At 39.6% G+C, this 15,596-nt stretch overlaps 1 protein-coding gene and 1 long non-coding RNA gene across 2 annotated transcripts in view; one reads left to right on the forward strand and one right to left on the reverse strand.

Moving 5' to 3' along the window:
• Positions 1-800: 800 nt before the first annotated feature.
• LOC127958127 (uncharacterized) lies at positions 801-4,823 on the reverse strand. Its single transcript, XR_008153983.1, has 3 exons — positions 3,654-4,823; positions 965-1,119; positions 801-863 (listed from the first exon to the last, which is right to left on the reverse strand). It is a non-coding gene; the product is annotated as an uncharacterized LOC127958127 (long non-coding RNA).
• Positions 2,215-15,596, forward strand: part of mbd2 (methyl-CpG binding domain protein 2) — a 28,784-nt gene continuing 15,402 nt past the window's right edge. The window contains exons 1-2 of the mRNA XM_052556916.1: positions 2,215-2,603; positions 12,003-12,162. Coding sequence (XP_052412876.1) covers positions 2,494-2,603; positions 12,003-12,162 — 270 coding nt within the window. The 5' untranslated portion in view covers positions 2,215-2,493. The remainder of the gene's footprint in view (positions 2,604-12,002; positions 12,163-15,596) is intronic.

Genomic DNA, 15,596 nt, shown 5'->3' on the forward strand with positions numbered 1-15,596 from the left:
ATGACATGGGTATGACACAGGTATTACAAGGAGAGGGTGACTTATGAGGACATAACCCATGTCCCCATTTTTCAAAACACTTATAAATCATACAGAATGAGTTTTTTTCAGAAAGTAAAAATGCACAAAGTTTCCTGTGAGGGTTAGGGTTAGGTGTAGGGTTGGTGAAGGGCCATAGAATATACAGTTTGTACAAAATAAAAACCATTACACCTATGGGATGAACACACTTTACACAGAAACAAACCTGTGTGTGTGTGTGTGTGTGTGTTTGTTTGTGTCTGTGTGTGTGTGTCTATGTGTGTGTCTGTGTCTTTGTGTGTCTATGTGTGTTTATGTGTGTGTGTGTGTGTGTGTGTGTGTGTGTGTGTGTCTTTGTGTGTGTTTGTGAATGTGTGTGTGTGTTTGTGTCTTTGTGTGTATGTGTGTGAGTGAGTGAGTGTCTCTCTCTCTCTCTCTCTCTCTCTCTGTGTGTGTGTGTGTGTCTGTGTGTCTTTGTGTGTGTGTGTGTGTGTGTGTCTTTGTATGTGTGTGTGTGTCTTTGTGTGTGTTTGTGTATGTGTGTGTGTGTGTCTGTGTCTGTGTGTTTGTGTCTGTGTGTATGTGTCTGTGTCTTTGTGTGTATCTGTTTCTCTGTGTGTATCTGTGTCTCTGTGTGTGTGTGTGTGTGTGTCTGTGTCTTTGTTTGTGTATGTGTGTACATGCATGCGTGTTTGTTGAAGTCTGTCTGTGTGTGTGTGTGTGTGTGTGTGTGTGTGTGAGAGAGTGTGTGTTTGCCACAGGGGTCTCAATGAACTCACCTGGGAATCAACATCCACCTCATTTTCCTCTTCTTGTTGTTATTGTGGATCTAGCCAAACATGCTTCATTTGCAATAGAAAACAAGCAACACATTAAAGAACGGAGAGAAAGAATTAAAGGAAAAATTCATCTAAAAATGAAAATGTACTGTAAATGTGCTCACCATCAGTTCAGTGAGATCAGGATGAGTGTGTTTCTTCATCAGGTTTGTAGAAATGTCTCATCAATGGATGCTCTGCAGTGAATGGGTGCCGTCAGAATGAGAGTCTGATAAAAACATCACAATAATCCACAGCACTCCAGTCCATCAGTGAACATCTGGAGAAGACAAAAGATGAAACACATCCAGCATTAAGATGATTTTAACTCAAATCCATAATAACACTTCCTCCAGTGAAAAAGTGCATCTGCTGTTGTCTCTCACATGTTTGTTTGGATCTGTTTAAACTCCGCTTGATCTGTGCAGATTTCTCTCCTGATTCAGACCTGAACACTTTTTCAAGAACACAAACATCAAGTCTTCACTATATATTTTCTAACGGGATGAAGCTCAGACATTCCTTTCTCTCTCTTCATCCCAAAGCTATGTCACAAACATGATTCTGCTGGGAAAGGATGTGATTCACTGCCTATTTTTCACTCTTAAAATAGTATTCTCAGAACTAACTTCCATTATTTTTTTGCCCTGTGTTTTTAATCAACTGTTGTTTAAGTGCTTTTAGAGGATCTACAGCTTTTCTCAACCACGTTTCACACCAGCGAAGTGCTGCAATCGTTTCTGAACATCATTCTCAACATTAGATTACACCGTTATCATTTCAGACGGTACAAACTTTGATTCATTTGTCTCCCTGCAGCACAAAGCAGTCATCAGTGTCACAGACGTATATTTGTAGCAAAGGACAACAATACATTGTATGGGTCACAATTATACATTTCTCTTTTATGCCAAAAATCATTAGGATATTAAGTAAAGATCATGTTCCATGAAGATATAATGTAAAATTCCTACTGTAAATATATCAAAACTTAATTTTTGATTAGAAATATGCATTGATAAGAGTTAATTTGAACAACTTTAAAGATGATTTTCTCAATATTTAGAATTTTTTGCTCCCTCAGATTCCAGATTTTCAGATAGTTGTATCTCAGACAGATATTGTCCTCCGAACAAACCACACATCACTGGAGAGATCATTTATTCAGCTTCAGATGATATAAATCTCCATTTGAAAAACTGACTCTGATGTCTGGTTTTGTGGGTCACAAATGAGTTTGTGTCATGTTTTCACTGCATGATCACAGATGTCATGTTCAGTAGTGTGAGCAGGATTACAGTAGGGGCGTGGCCCACGGGTGTCTGTCACGGGGGCGGGGCTTTCGGGTCAAAAGTGGGCGGGGCCTGTGGTTGCCAGGCGCTGGGTCACTTGTGTGGGAAGTGCTGAAATTTCAACGCGTCACAGCTGCGTTACGCACGGATCACACGCAGATTCTGATCGCCGACGAGCTCGAGGGAGCGACGCGTTTAACGGCGGCACTTTAAGCCGAGAGCTAGTCCTCTGCTTGATAACTCAGCAGCTCAGCTCACTAACTCCTCCCGCAGCTGCCCGTGAGCGAGCGTCACCCGCGCGTCCGCGTCCCAGCTCTCGGATATTAACACTTCTGATCGAGCTGATCGATCAGTCATTGATCATGGAGAGGAAGAGGACGGACTGTCCGGCGCTTCCACCCGGCTGGAAGAAGGAAGAAGTGATCCGGAAGTCCGGGCTGAGCGCTGGGAAGAGTGATGTGTATTATTACAGGTGAGGCTGGCTCTTTCTGTGAGTTCTTGTGTTTGTTTGAAGTGTGTGCGCGCCGAGGATCTGTTAAAGCGTTACATTGTGTCCGGAAGAAGAGCTGAACTCGCCGAGAGATACACTGTAACTCCTGCGACGTGACGTCACGCCGGGGGGGGGGGGCGCGCGCGCGTGTGTGTGTGTGTGATGAACTTGAGCGTTTTCTCTGAGCTTCACCTGTTGAGTCCTCAGCTTTAAATACTTGAAACAGTTACTGCTCATTATTTATGAATAAAGACACCCAGAATACACACATATTTGGAGCTATTATTGTTAATAATTCATAAGTAAAAAATCACTTACATAAATATGTTTCATTATTGATGTAAGTTCAGTGAATGTAGCCGATGTGTGTATTTCTGTAAGCTGTGAGAATAGGGTGGCATGGTTAAGACAGATGCGTTTTGGAAACAAAACAACAAATTTAATGACAAAACTTGTGACTGAAATTGGTGTTTCTCTGGCCGAAGCTCGTAAAGCAGGAAGCCAGTGTCTTCTATTCATAGAAAACAACTCAAGTAATACAAAATGTGCATGAATTTGACAATATTTCTCAGAATTATTACTATGCAAATTGAAACAGAAGTTTTTTTGACACGAGTGCATACACTTCAAATTAGAACTTTTTAAAACTGTAAATAAAAAAGATTATTGGCGTTTTACTTTATATATCAAAATTAAATTGCTTAAAACTTAAATAAGTTGCTTGCAATTTCGTTGTCATTTCTGACTGAATTTTGTTTTTTGTTCAAAGCAAATCTTAGCAGGGTTAGATTTAAACTAAATAAAAAATAAAATAATATATTTATAAGAAAGCTTATAAACATAATAAAAATAAACTATATAAAAACTTAAACTAGGTACAATTTCTTGCTTCAACTTGATGTACTAAATTAAGAAAGTTATAGAGATTTAAAACAACAACAACAAAAACTTATGAAAAACATATTCAGAACAGTGATGATGAAACACTATAACAGTATCAGAGTGATGCTAAAAGTAGGCTAAATCATATACCATTTGCTTTCCAGTGAAAACCTCTGCTGGGGCAGATATGAGCAGATCAATCTAGTGCTTATTTCTCCATGAGAAGAGAAGGCCGAGCGTTGTTCCTGTTTGAGCACGCCGTGGCCGTGACCTCGATACATGAATGATTCAGTAAGACTTCATCAGAGCTCCACCAACAGCTCGTGTGTCCAGCAGATATCACACAAGCGTCAGATCCTCCTTGTGTTTGTTTCAGACCCATGAGTTGTGAGTCACTGAGGAGCCGTGTTCAGTTTTATATGAGCGTACACATGCAGTCGTGGTTTCGAGCTGGTCTCCGTCTCTGATGGACCGTCTCTGTGTGTTTGATGTGTTTTGTGCTTGAGATCTGTTGATGGGCTTCAGTCAGAGCAGCGTCTGTTTCCCTGAGAAGCCACATCTTCTCCAGTGGACCTGCTGGATTAAATGAGTGGTTATGAGCACTGTCCTTCTTTACGTCTAAGCGGTCGTTTTTAGCTAGTTTTAGCTGACGCTCTGCTGATAATCAAAAGGCTGACTGGCTGATGATATTTTAGAGTTTCACTTCTGGAAATCCTCAAGCGAATCATCTCAGATGGCTGGAGTGTGTTTGTATCTGATTGACTGAAATAAGCACAGTGAGCTCATGTGACGATATGTACCGTAGTAATAGTAATATAGTAGTAATATACACCATACCTCTTTTTTCCAGCTAAAAAATGCAACTGCAATTTCTAATGCATGCAAAGTGCATGCAAAAATTTAATTATACATTTTCTTTTGCAAAACACATGCAAAAACTTGCTTTATAAAATGCAGGTGCAGAAAAGACCCTGATTGTTTGTAAAAACATAAAAGATTTTTTAATAAGAAATAAATGTTTTATATTAATGTTCTCTTAACCTGTATACAGTATTTTAATATTTAAAAGAATTAAATGCAGTGTTAAGTTCATATAAAAGCAGAATGAATGAAGATTTCTAGCAGATACAGTCCTGATTGAATTGTTTTCCAGGATGATCTGTATGTCAGCGTTCGATCAGTCGTTACAGGTTTTTGATTCTCTACATTACACTAAATCAAGGGCAGTAAGAGTGTGTGTGTGTGTGTGTGTGTGTGTGATGAGACTCTCGTGCTCAGATTACTGTCGGTGTGTGATTACTGCTCAGACTTCATCACACACACGACGCCTGCGACTCGAGTCAAACCCTCTTCTTCAGTCCGTCTGGAGAGATTCATGTGTGTTTTCAGCGTTGCAGTGAGTCAAGTGCCATGAAGCTGCTGCGTTTGTTCACACACCATGGGGGAAGGGTGTGTGTGTGTGTGTGTGTGTGTGTGTGTGTAAGGTGCCATCATGGCAGCGGAAGGCCTGTAAACGGATCTTCCATCAGAATATATCTGCAGTACTCGAGTGATGGACTCATCTCAGGACATCTTAGTGACATCACTTCCTGTTCCTTTCCATTTAAGTGCATATAGATCTCAATGGATGCTCTGCAGTGAATGGGTGCCGTCAGAATGAGAGTCTGATAAAAACATCCCAATAATCCACAGCACTCCAGTCCATCAGTGAACATCTGGAGAAGACAAAACCTGAAACACATCCAGCATTAAGATGATTTTAACTCAAACACATAGAGTCTATAATCCATAATAACACTTCCTCCAGTGAAGACGTGCATCTGCTGTTGTCTCTCACATATTTGTTTGGATCTGTTTAAACGCTACTTGATCTGTGCAGATTTCTCTCCTGATTCAGAGCAGAACACTTTTTCACTGCAGGAAGTGTTATTATGGCTTAGGTAGATTAGAGATATTAGATTAGAGTCTTATTAGGTAGATTAGAGTCATATTTCTCGGCTGACGTCTCTCTTGATGATGTGTCACTGATGGAGCTTCATTAGTTTCATTGTTTCTCACTCGAGCGCACACAGGCAACAAGCCAGCAGACGACTTCCTGTTAGTGCTGCAAACTGTGAGCTGTTATTGACTCATTCCCAATAAACGCTGGAGCAGCTGCATGCGTTCTTCTAGTGTGAAGCAGAACGGCGGCCGAAGCGCTTCACTGTTAATGTGGATGGAAAACTGTAGTAAAATCCTCTTGTGTGGCTCAATCTACTAAACAAATGATGTTAAATGAGTTTGCAGTGTGAAAGAAACACTTAAATACATCATCACGCTTGTACAAGTACAGCAGAGAGTTTTAACAACACCGTGTCAGTACATTAAAACTTGGAGGAAAATGGTCATTTCCAAACCAGATATATATTTAATTTATATTTACATTTCTTCACTACACGTTAAAGGTCAATGGTAGCTAATTAAAACACGTTCATTTTTCTTAATACATGAATACTTTCTAACACAAGTAAAAAGTCAGTAATAAAATAAGAACAAATTTAAAAAATTGCAAACAAAAGCACAAACAAATGCAATAGAATAAAGATAGCTATGAAACGAAGTTTTCTTAGGTTAAGTAAGTTTTTATTCATATAAGAAATGCTAAAGAAGTTAAAGTAATCAAATGTAAATTTTTATCAAAGGTAATTTCTGTAGTCTTCATTGTAAAAATTTAATAAAAATTAATGCTTACCATTATTGTTTATCATCTAAGAATTATATAGAAATGTTATAATTTTATAATTTTTAAATGTATAATTTATAAAATCTTTATATATCACTTCTTATATAAGAATGTTTTTGTTTACACACAAATAATAACTTTAAAAGATAAATAATTTCACCGTGATTATTTGTATTAAAAGTTTATTAAAAATTATGGCAAAATGTATATTTATCATTGATTTATGATTACTTTATGATTTTGTTTTTTACAGTATTAGTTGATTATTGATCTTCCCTCTTACCTAGTCAAAAACATAATTTTAGCACCGCAAATGGTGTTTTAAACTATACACAAAAAATAACTGAAATAATCGATCATTTGTCAGTTTTGTTAATAAATTATGTAATAAAGATTATTGATAAAAATTGCAGTGAATGATGAATGTTTAGTACCAAATCTTTTTATTTATTATAGAGTTGTTAAAGGAATAATTCAGCCAAAAAAGCCAGGTGTTCGTGTCAGCTATACTGATTCTAAATGCTGGTGTTTTCTCATGTAATAAGAGTGAATGGTGACGGATAGCGTGCTTCTGATGAATATCATCTGAGCTCAATTCCACAGAAAGTCATGCAGCTTTGAACGTCATGAGAGGAAGTAAAGGATGACAGAGTGATCATGTTTGGGTGAACTTTGTCTTCAAGGAAGGGATCAGAATGAGAACGAATAGCTGGTTGAATGTGTTGGTAACCGGTTGGGTGAACTAGTCTGCCTTAAGCGAGTCAGTCAGATAGAAGCGCAGTCGGTTTCTTCTCTCACTCGCTCTCTGTCCTGACTTTGATTCGTTCAGTTGTGTGTGGTTTAGGTTAATGGGTAATTAAACGTCTTGTTAGGCTTGTATTCGACCATGCACTCATCCCGTCTGTCGCTCTCTCGGTCTCTTTGTCTGTCTCTGTTTGTCTCTCCATCTGTCTGTCTGTCTCTCAGTCTGTCTCTCAGTCTGTCTGTCTTTCTGTCTGTCCGTATGTCTGTCTGTCCGTCTGTCTGTCTGTCCGTCTGTCTGTCTGTCTGTCTCGCAGTCTGTCTGTCTCGCAGTCTGTCTGTCTCGCAGTCTGTCTGTCTCGCAGTCTGTCTGTCTCTCAGTCTGTCTGTATGTCTGTGTGTCCGTCTGTCTGTCCGTCTGTCTCTCAGTCTGTCTGTCTGTCTGTCTGTCCGTCTGTCTGTCCGTCTGTCTCTCAGTCTGTCTGTATGTCTGTCTGTCCGTCTGTCTGTCCGTCTGTCTCTCAGTCTGTCTGTCTGTCTGTCTGTCTGTCCGTCTGTCTGTCTGTCTGTCTGTCTGTCTGTCTGTCTGTCTGTCCGTCTGTCTGTCTGTCTCGCAGTCTGTCTGTCTCTCAGTCTGTCTCGCAGTCTGTCTGTCTCTCAGTCTGTCTGTATGTCTGTGTGTCCGTCTGTCTGTCCGTCTGTCTCTCAGTCTGTCTGTCTGTCTGTCTGTCCGTCTGTCTGTCCGTCTGTCTCTCAGTCTGTCTGTCCGTCTGTCTCTCAGTCTGTCTGTCTGTCTGTCTGTCTGTCCGTCTGTCTGTCTGTCTGTCTCGCAGTCTGTCTGTCTCGCAGTCTGTCTGTCTCTCAGTCTGTCTGTCTCTCAGTCTGTCTGTATGTCTGTCTGTCCGTCTGTCTGTCTGTCTGTCTGTCTGTCTGTCCGTCTGTCTGTCTGTCTCGCAGTCTGTCTGTCTCTCAGTCTGTCTGTCTCTCAGTCTGTCTGTATGTCTGTCTGTCCGTCTGTCTGTCCGTCCGTCTGTCTGTCTGTCCGTCTGTCTGTCTGTCTGTCCGTCTGTCTGTCTGTCTGTCTGTCTCGCAGTCTGTCTGTCTCTCAGTCTGTCTGTATGTCTGTCTGTCCGTCTGTCTTTCAGTCTGTCTGTCTGTCTGTCTGTCCGTCTGTCTGTCTGTCTGTCTCTCAGTCTGTCTCGCAGTCTGTCTGTCTGTCTGTATGTCTGTCCGTCTGCCTGTCCGTCTGTCTCTCTATCTGTCTGTCTGTCTGTATGTCTGTCCGTCCATCTGTCTCTCAGTCTGTTTCTATGTCTTTGTGTCCATCTGTCTGTCCGTCTCTCAGTCTGTCCATACCTCTGTTCGTCTGTCTGTCTGTCTGTTTCTCTGTCTGTTTCTCTGTCTGTCTGTCTGTCTATACGTCTGTCCGTCCATCTGTCTCTCTGTCTATCTGTTTCTCTGTCTGTGTAACATGGAGTGGGAACGCCCTGCTGGAGCGTCTGGTGTCTCGGTGTCTCGGCTTTGGCTCATATCAGCTTTCAGAAACTTTTAGAGCCTGTGGTTTGCACACTGTGTCTTACTGCGTGTTAAAGCCAGATAGGCCCTGCCCAAGTGTGTCTGCGAGTGAGTGTGTGTGGGTGTTCGAGTGTGTGTGCAAATCTGTGTGTGCGAATGTATGTGCGAGTGTGTGTGTGTGTGTGTGCGCGTCCGAGTGTGTGTGTGCGTGGCCGAGTGTGTGTGTGTGTGCGTGTCCGAGTGTGTGTGTGTGCGTCCGAGTGAGTGTGTGTGCGTCCGAGTGAGTGTGTGCGAGTGTTCATGTGTGTATGCGAATGTGTGTGTTTGATTGTGTTTGAGTGTGTGTGTGTGTGTGTTTGTGTGTGTCTGTTCGATTGTGTTTGAGTGTGTGTGTGTTCGAGTGAGTTTGAGTGTGTGTGTGGGTTTGAGTGCATGTGTGTGTGTGTGTGTGTGTGTGTGTGTGTGTGTGTGTGTGTGTTTCCTCGGTTTTGACTCATCTCTGAGTCTGACTCATGCAGTGTTTGTGGCTCGTCCATCTCTGCTGTGGACTCATTTTCTGTAACTTCTCACCGCACCGCTGTCACTAGCTGCACTTCTGCTACGCTCACGGTTTTGCAGCCTTGCAACTGTATGAGTGTGATGGCTCATATGTCCTGCTTAGATTCCTGCTTTTTAATATTGTAATTCTCAGTGAGCTTCTATTACCACAGTTACATGCATTAACAAACGATTTTACATTCATGAAATTTCAGCGCTTATTAGAAACACATGTTCAAACTAAATGCCACAAATGAGTGTAATTAAACATGAAGCATGATTAAAAATGAAACCAATCAAATTCAGCATAATTTAATCTTTTTAAGAATATTTAAAATTTTTGTTTTATTTTTGGTTTTCCTGCTGCAGTTTGGCCACATCTGTTAATAATAATGCATAAAGGCCATGTTTTGAGAAAAACATCCTTTGCAAGTTATTTTGGGGAAAAATCACCTGCAAATTTAATGCACTAATTGGGGTCGCTTTATACATTTTTTTTTGTTGTTTTTGTGATATCTGAAGATTAACAAAAAGCACACACACGTTCTGATTCTGCTTGTTTGTGTGGAGTGTGTGATGATGTTCCTCCAGCAGCGCTGCAGAATGATAATCATCTCGCCATCGTCTTTACTGTTTACTGCACTTATTACTGTAACTACAGCACCATAAAGTGTATTTTTGTCTGTGCCGCCTGGGGCAGAGTGTTTCCTCATGTTCTTGTCCTCTTCATGGTGAGAAGGAGTAAACCAGAGAATTACAACAGATCTGCACATCAGGCCAGAATGCATGCGTGTGTGTGTGTGTGTGTGAGTGTGTGTGTGTGTGTGTGTCACGTAGGCAGATTCACACTGACAATCCAAAGCCGAGCTGCTGAATACAGGTTTATTTACGTGAGGGTTCAAAGGTCATAAGGAGAATTTTGGCAGGTTTCCACACGGCAGGGTTTGGATTGTGAGTTTGGAGACGACTCGGCCAAAAACACGCTTGTTGTTTTGTAGACGTTACAGACGGAACCTGAAGAGGAACACTGGAGATGAAAGTGTTGTAGTGATTCAGATTAATACTTTTTTTTTTTTTTACATTTATTACTTCAGTTTTCCTCTCATGTTTTAAACTTATTTAATTCAGAAATTTCATCAGTGTATGTTTCTAAAAGACTTGCTCTAGAAAATGCCTTTTATACAGTTTTCTCAATGAAACAGCAAATAACACATTAAGCTAAACTTGAAATGTTATAGTAGACAGGCTGAAAGAGTATTTTCTTGTATAATTGTACTCCAGAATGTGTTTTTTAATTGTTTGTTTGTTAGTTTTTTAGTTGTTAAATATTGTTTAAAAACAAACAAACTTTGTTTTTTGTTTTGTTTACAGTTTGGGAATATTAAACTAGAAGAATTAATATAATTAATATATTTTTATGTTATAGGATAATATATATGTTTGTAGGGAAATTTAGTTTAAATAATTTTATCAATAATTAGAATTTAGTGAAGTTTATTGTTATAGAATACAGAATATGTACTAATTGTTACATTGATTCTAGGTTTATTATAGCTGACTAACTAACTAACAGAAATATAAGAAATTATTAAAAATGAGTTTAATAAAAATTAGTAAAGCTAGTTTCCAAAACAACATTTCTCATTTTTTATTAAGTTTAACTTGATGTACTTAATAATTAAACTTAATAACAAAAATTTGTAATAACTACCCAACAACAAACACCCAAAAGGAAATGCAGATAATACACAAATGAAAACAAATCCAAAATATTTAAAATCAAATTATAATAGTATCTTAATTGTACTAAGAAAACACTGATTGACATATGCATTTTTCTGTAAAGCTGCAAATAAATAAATAAATTTACAGTTGAATTATGACTATTTCAATTTCTCCTATGTGTTTGGCATGAAAATAGCCTGATATGCTGCTGATATGACGTTACGTAATGGGTGAGTAAGTTGGTGTGGACGTGTCAGCCGTACAGCGGTCACTGCGGGTTAACTAGTCCTGCTGAAGTCTGGTTTGCTGCGGTCAGTCCAAGGGTCAGCACTCCTGCGGACCAGAGCTTTATCTGAGCAGATTAGCGCTTTAGTCTCAGGCTGGAAAACATTCAAATCAACAAGAAACCACATTCACAACACACTCCACCTCAATAATATGTCTGCTTTCTGAGAGAAACTGCAGGATGGGACTTAACTCTCTGATAACATGAATTGATTGGGTTTCTATTTTTACGTGGTTTGAAATAATTAAAGGGATTGATGACGTCAGCTGGCGCCTGTTTTGTTTTTTATGTTCGCAATAATGCAATCAGAAGAATCAGGAAGATCCGAAACCTATATTAAGATGATGTAGCCTACAGCCAGTTTTGATTTCATGTGAAAAGTGGATCTGTGTGTTCTCATTTCTGCGTGTCAATCTGCGCAGTTGTTACAACAACTAAAACACACATTTTAATAGTTTCACTACCAAAAGTTTACAGTCGATTCGATGGGAATTATTTTATGAAATATTTTATTCTGTAAGGATGCATTAAATGTATCAAAAGTTACAGTTTATAATATTACAGTAATAAATGCTGTTCTTTTGAACTTTCTATTCTTCTGTGAATCGTGAAAAATAAAATATATCACAGTTTCCGGATGAAACATTGAGCAGCATAACTGTTTTCAACACTGATAATATTCAGAAATGTTTCTTGAGCAGTAATCATAATATTATTCTGATTACTGAAGATCATGTGACACTGAAGACTGGAGGAATGCTGCTGAAAATACAGCGGAGCATCACAGAAATACATTACACTTTAACAGATATTCGCTGTATTTTTGATCAGATAAATGCAGCCTTGGTGAACAGAAGAGACTTGGTTCTGTTCAGGCAGAACTCACCACTATGAACATGTGCAGTCTGAGTCAGACAAGCTTTTAGAACAAACTAGGCTGAGTCATTCGGTGTGCTGATGGTTTTTGCTCCAGTCCCACAGGAAAGAAGTTCCGCAGTAAACCGCAGCTATCCCGCTATCTTGGGAACTCGGTGGATCTGGGATGTTTCGACTTCCGCACGGGCAAAATGATGCCCAGCAAGATGCAGAAGAACAAGCAGAGACTGCGCAGCGACAACCTCAGCCTGAGCAAGGTATTGAACAACACACACATCTCACTCTCTCAAAACAACACGCACATCCAACTCTCTCAAAACAACAGGCACATCTCACTCTCTCAAAACAACACGCACATCCAACTCTCTCAAAACAACACGCACATCTCACTCTCTCAAAACAACACGCACATCTCACTCTTTCACACATCTCACTCTCTCAAAACAACACACACATCTCACTCTCTCAAAACAACAGGCACATCTCACTCTCTCAAAACAACACACACATCTCACTCTCTCAAAACAACACGCACATCCAACTCTCTCAAAACAACACGCACATCTCACTCTCTTAAAACAACACGCACATCCAACTCTCTCAAAACAACACGCACATCTCACTCTCTCAAAACAACACGCACATCCAACTCTCTCAAAACAACACACACATCTCACTCTCTCAAAACAACACGCACATCCAACTCTCTCAAAACAACACGCACATCTCACTCTCTTAAAACAACACGCACATCTCACTCTCTTAAAACAACACGCACATCTCACTCTCTTAAAACAACACGCACATCCAACTCTCTCAAAACAACACGCACATCTCACTCTCTCAAAACAACACGCACATCCAACTCTCTCAAAACAACACACACATCTCACTCTCTCAAAACAACACACACATCTCACTCTCTCAAAACAACACACACTTCTCACTCTTTCACACATCTCACTCTCTTAAAACAACACGCACATCTCACTCTCTCAAAACAACACACACTTCTCACTCTTTCACACATCTCACTCTCTCAAAAAAACACGCACATCCAACTCTCTCAAAACAACACGCACATCCAACTCTCTCAAGACAACACGCACATCTCACTCTCTCAAAACAACACGCACATCCAACTCTCTCAAAACAACACGCACATCTCACTCTCTCAAAACAACACGCACATCTCACTCTTTCACACATCTCACTCTCTCAAAACAACACACACATCTCACTCTCACACATCTCACTCTCTCAAAACACTGCACACATCTCACTCTCTCAAAACAACAGGCACATCTCACTCTCTCAAAACAACACGCACATCTCACTCTTTCACACATCTCACTCTCTTAAAACAACACACACTTCTCACTCTTTCACACATCTCACTCTCTCAAAAAAACACGCACATCCAACTCTCGCAAAACAACACGCACATCTCACTCTCTCAAAACAACATGCACATCTCACTCTCTCAAAACAACACGCACATCTCACTCTCTCAAAACAACACGCACATCTCACTCTCTCAAAACAACACGCACATCTCACTTTCTCAAAACAACAGGCACATCTCACTCTCTCAAAACAACAGGCACATCTCACTCTCTCAAAACAACACGCACATCTCACTCTCTCAAAACAACACGCACATCTCACTCTCTCAAAACAACAGGCACATCTCACTCTTAAAACAACACACAAATCTCACTCTCTTAAAACAACAGGCACATCTCACTCTCTCAAAACAACATGCACATCTCACTCTCTTAAAACAACACACAAATCTCACTCTCTTAAAACAACACACACATCTCACTCTCTCAAAACAACACACAGATCTCACTCTCTCAAAACACTGCACAAATCTCACTCTGTCAAAACAACACACATTTCTCTCTCTTAAAACAACATAAACATCTCACTCTCTCACACATCTCACTCACTCAAAACAACATGCACATCTCACTCTCTCAAAACAACACACACACATCTCACTCTCACACATATCTCACTCTCAAAACACACATCTCACGCTCTCAAGACAACATGCACATCTCATGCTCTCAAAACACTGCACAAATCTCATTCTCTCAAAACAACACACACATCTCTCACTCAAAACACTGCACAAATCTCACCCTCTCAAAACAACACACACATCTCACTCTCTCAAAACAACACACACATCTCACTCTCAAAACAACACACGTGTGGAGATTGGAGTTGTAAAGATTTGTATGGAGGTTAGGGATGTAATGGTATGTAAAATTCTTATCATGATTATAGTCAGTTATCAGTATTATCACGGTATTGTTAAAATGTGCTGGAGATGTTAAAAAAGTACATACACATAAATCACTTCACCAAGTTTTATTTTTAAAAATCATCAACCAACAATAAAAATGACTTTTTGTTTACATAATCCCTTAAACAATAACATTACCAATGAGGTCCAGATTTTAAATGACAACTTGACTGACAGGAGTTTAATAGCATGTTGAAATACGTAATGTTAATCTTCATAAAAAGCTTTAAAAAAAGTTAAGCCCCATTAAATAAAGAAAATATATAAGTTATAATGATAATTAATAAATAATTACATGTATTTTATCTGCTACAGAAATAATTCTAGATAACTTTTCTGAATAATTTAAATGTGTAGAATCCACATAAGCTTGTTTTTTATCAACAGGTCAAACTTTACAGCAGGGCAGGCCGTTTTTAGCCAGACAGAAGCTGCAAACAGTCTGAATGTAAATGTAAGTTTCTGTAAATCCACTCGCTGACAGCAGGTGGCGCTTATGGAAAAGCTGAATTACAGCGGTTTCATGTAAACTCTGTGGACAAAGCGGTATTGTGATTAAGAACACTTCCTTTAGGTATCACATGGAGTGAAGATGAAAACAAAATGTAACCTTCAGAGCTACAGTCATATAATTAACTCATTCATATATTAATTTGTATAGTTCCCTTAGCACTCTTTTAAAACCTCCCAGCTACTCCGCCCTGTTTTCACTCCTAACGAAACTGCTCTGTGCGCACATGAGACTGTTACTTACTCTACTTTATGCTGGACAGTATTTATCTATCGCAAATTATTCAAATCCCGGTAATCTAATGCGGTTTTAATGATAATTTAAATTTGAAACGGTAATACTAACTGTTGGGAATTTTATCATGATTTATCGTCAAACCGGTAATCGTTAAATCCTTAATAGAGATATGTGAGGAGTTTAAGCAGATGTGTGGAGTTGCATAGAAATATGTGGAAACTTGTGGAGTTGTGAGGAGTTGTGTGAAGATGCATAGGGTTGTGTGGGGGGGGGATGTTATGTGGGGATGCATGGAGTTGTGTGGAGTTTTGAGATGTGTGGAGATCCGTGGAGTTTTGTGGATATGTAAATAGTTGTGAAAACACTGATGAGGTGCACACACTAGGAAATATTCAGTAAAGAGGTGTTCCCGACCATCAGCGAAAATACTTTTTCATTTTAAGTGGCTTAGTGTAAATAAGTGAGTTCATTTAATCTAAGCAAATTGCAATTTTTTTTAAACACGTTTTCAAACCAGCCTCCATGTGTGACTCAGTTTGCTTTGTGAGCCGAGCTGCGGTCTCGTTTGTCCTGTAGTTCTGCTTGCTGATCCTGCGAGGCATGTCTGTGCGCTTCTCTCAGGACTC

Source organism: Carassius gibelio, chromosome B5 (genome assembly GCF_023724105.1).
Source record: "Carassius gibelio isolate Cgi1373 ecotype wild population from Czech Republic chromosome B5, carGib1.2-hapl.c, whole genome shotgun sequence".
Classification (NCBI taxonomy): Eukaryota; Metazoa; Chordata; class Actinopteri; order Cypriniformes; family Cyprinidae; genus Carassius; species Carassius gibelio.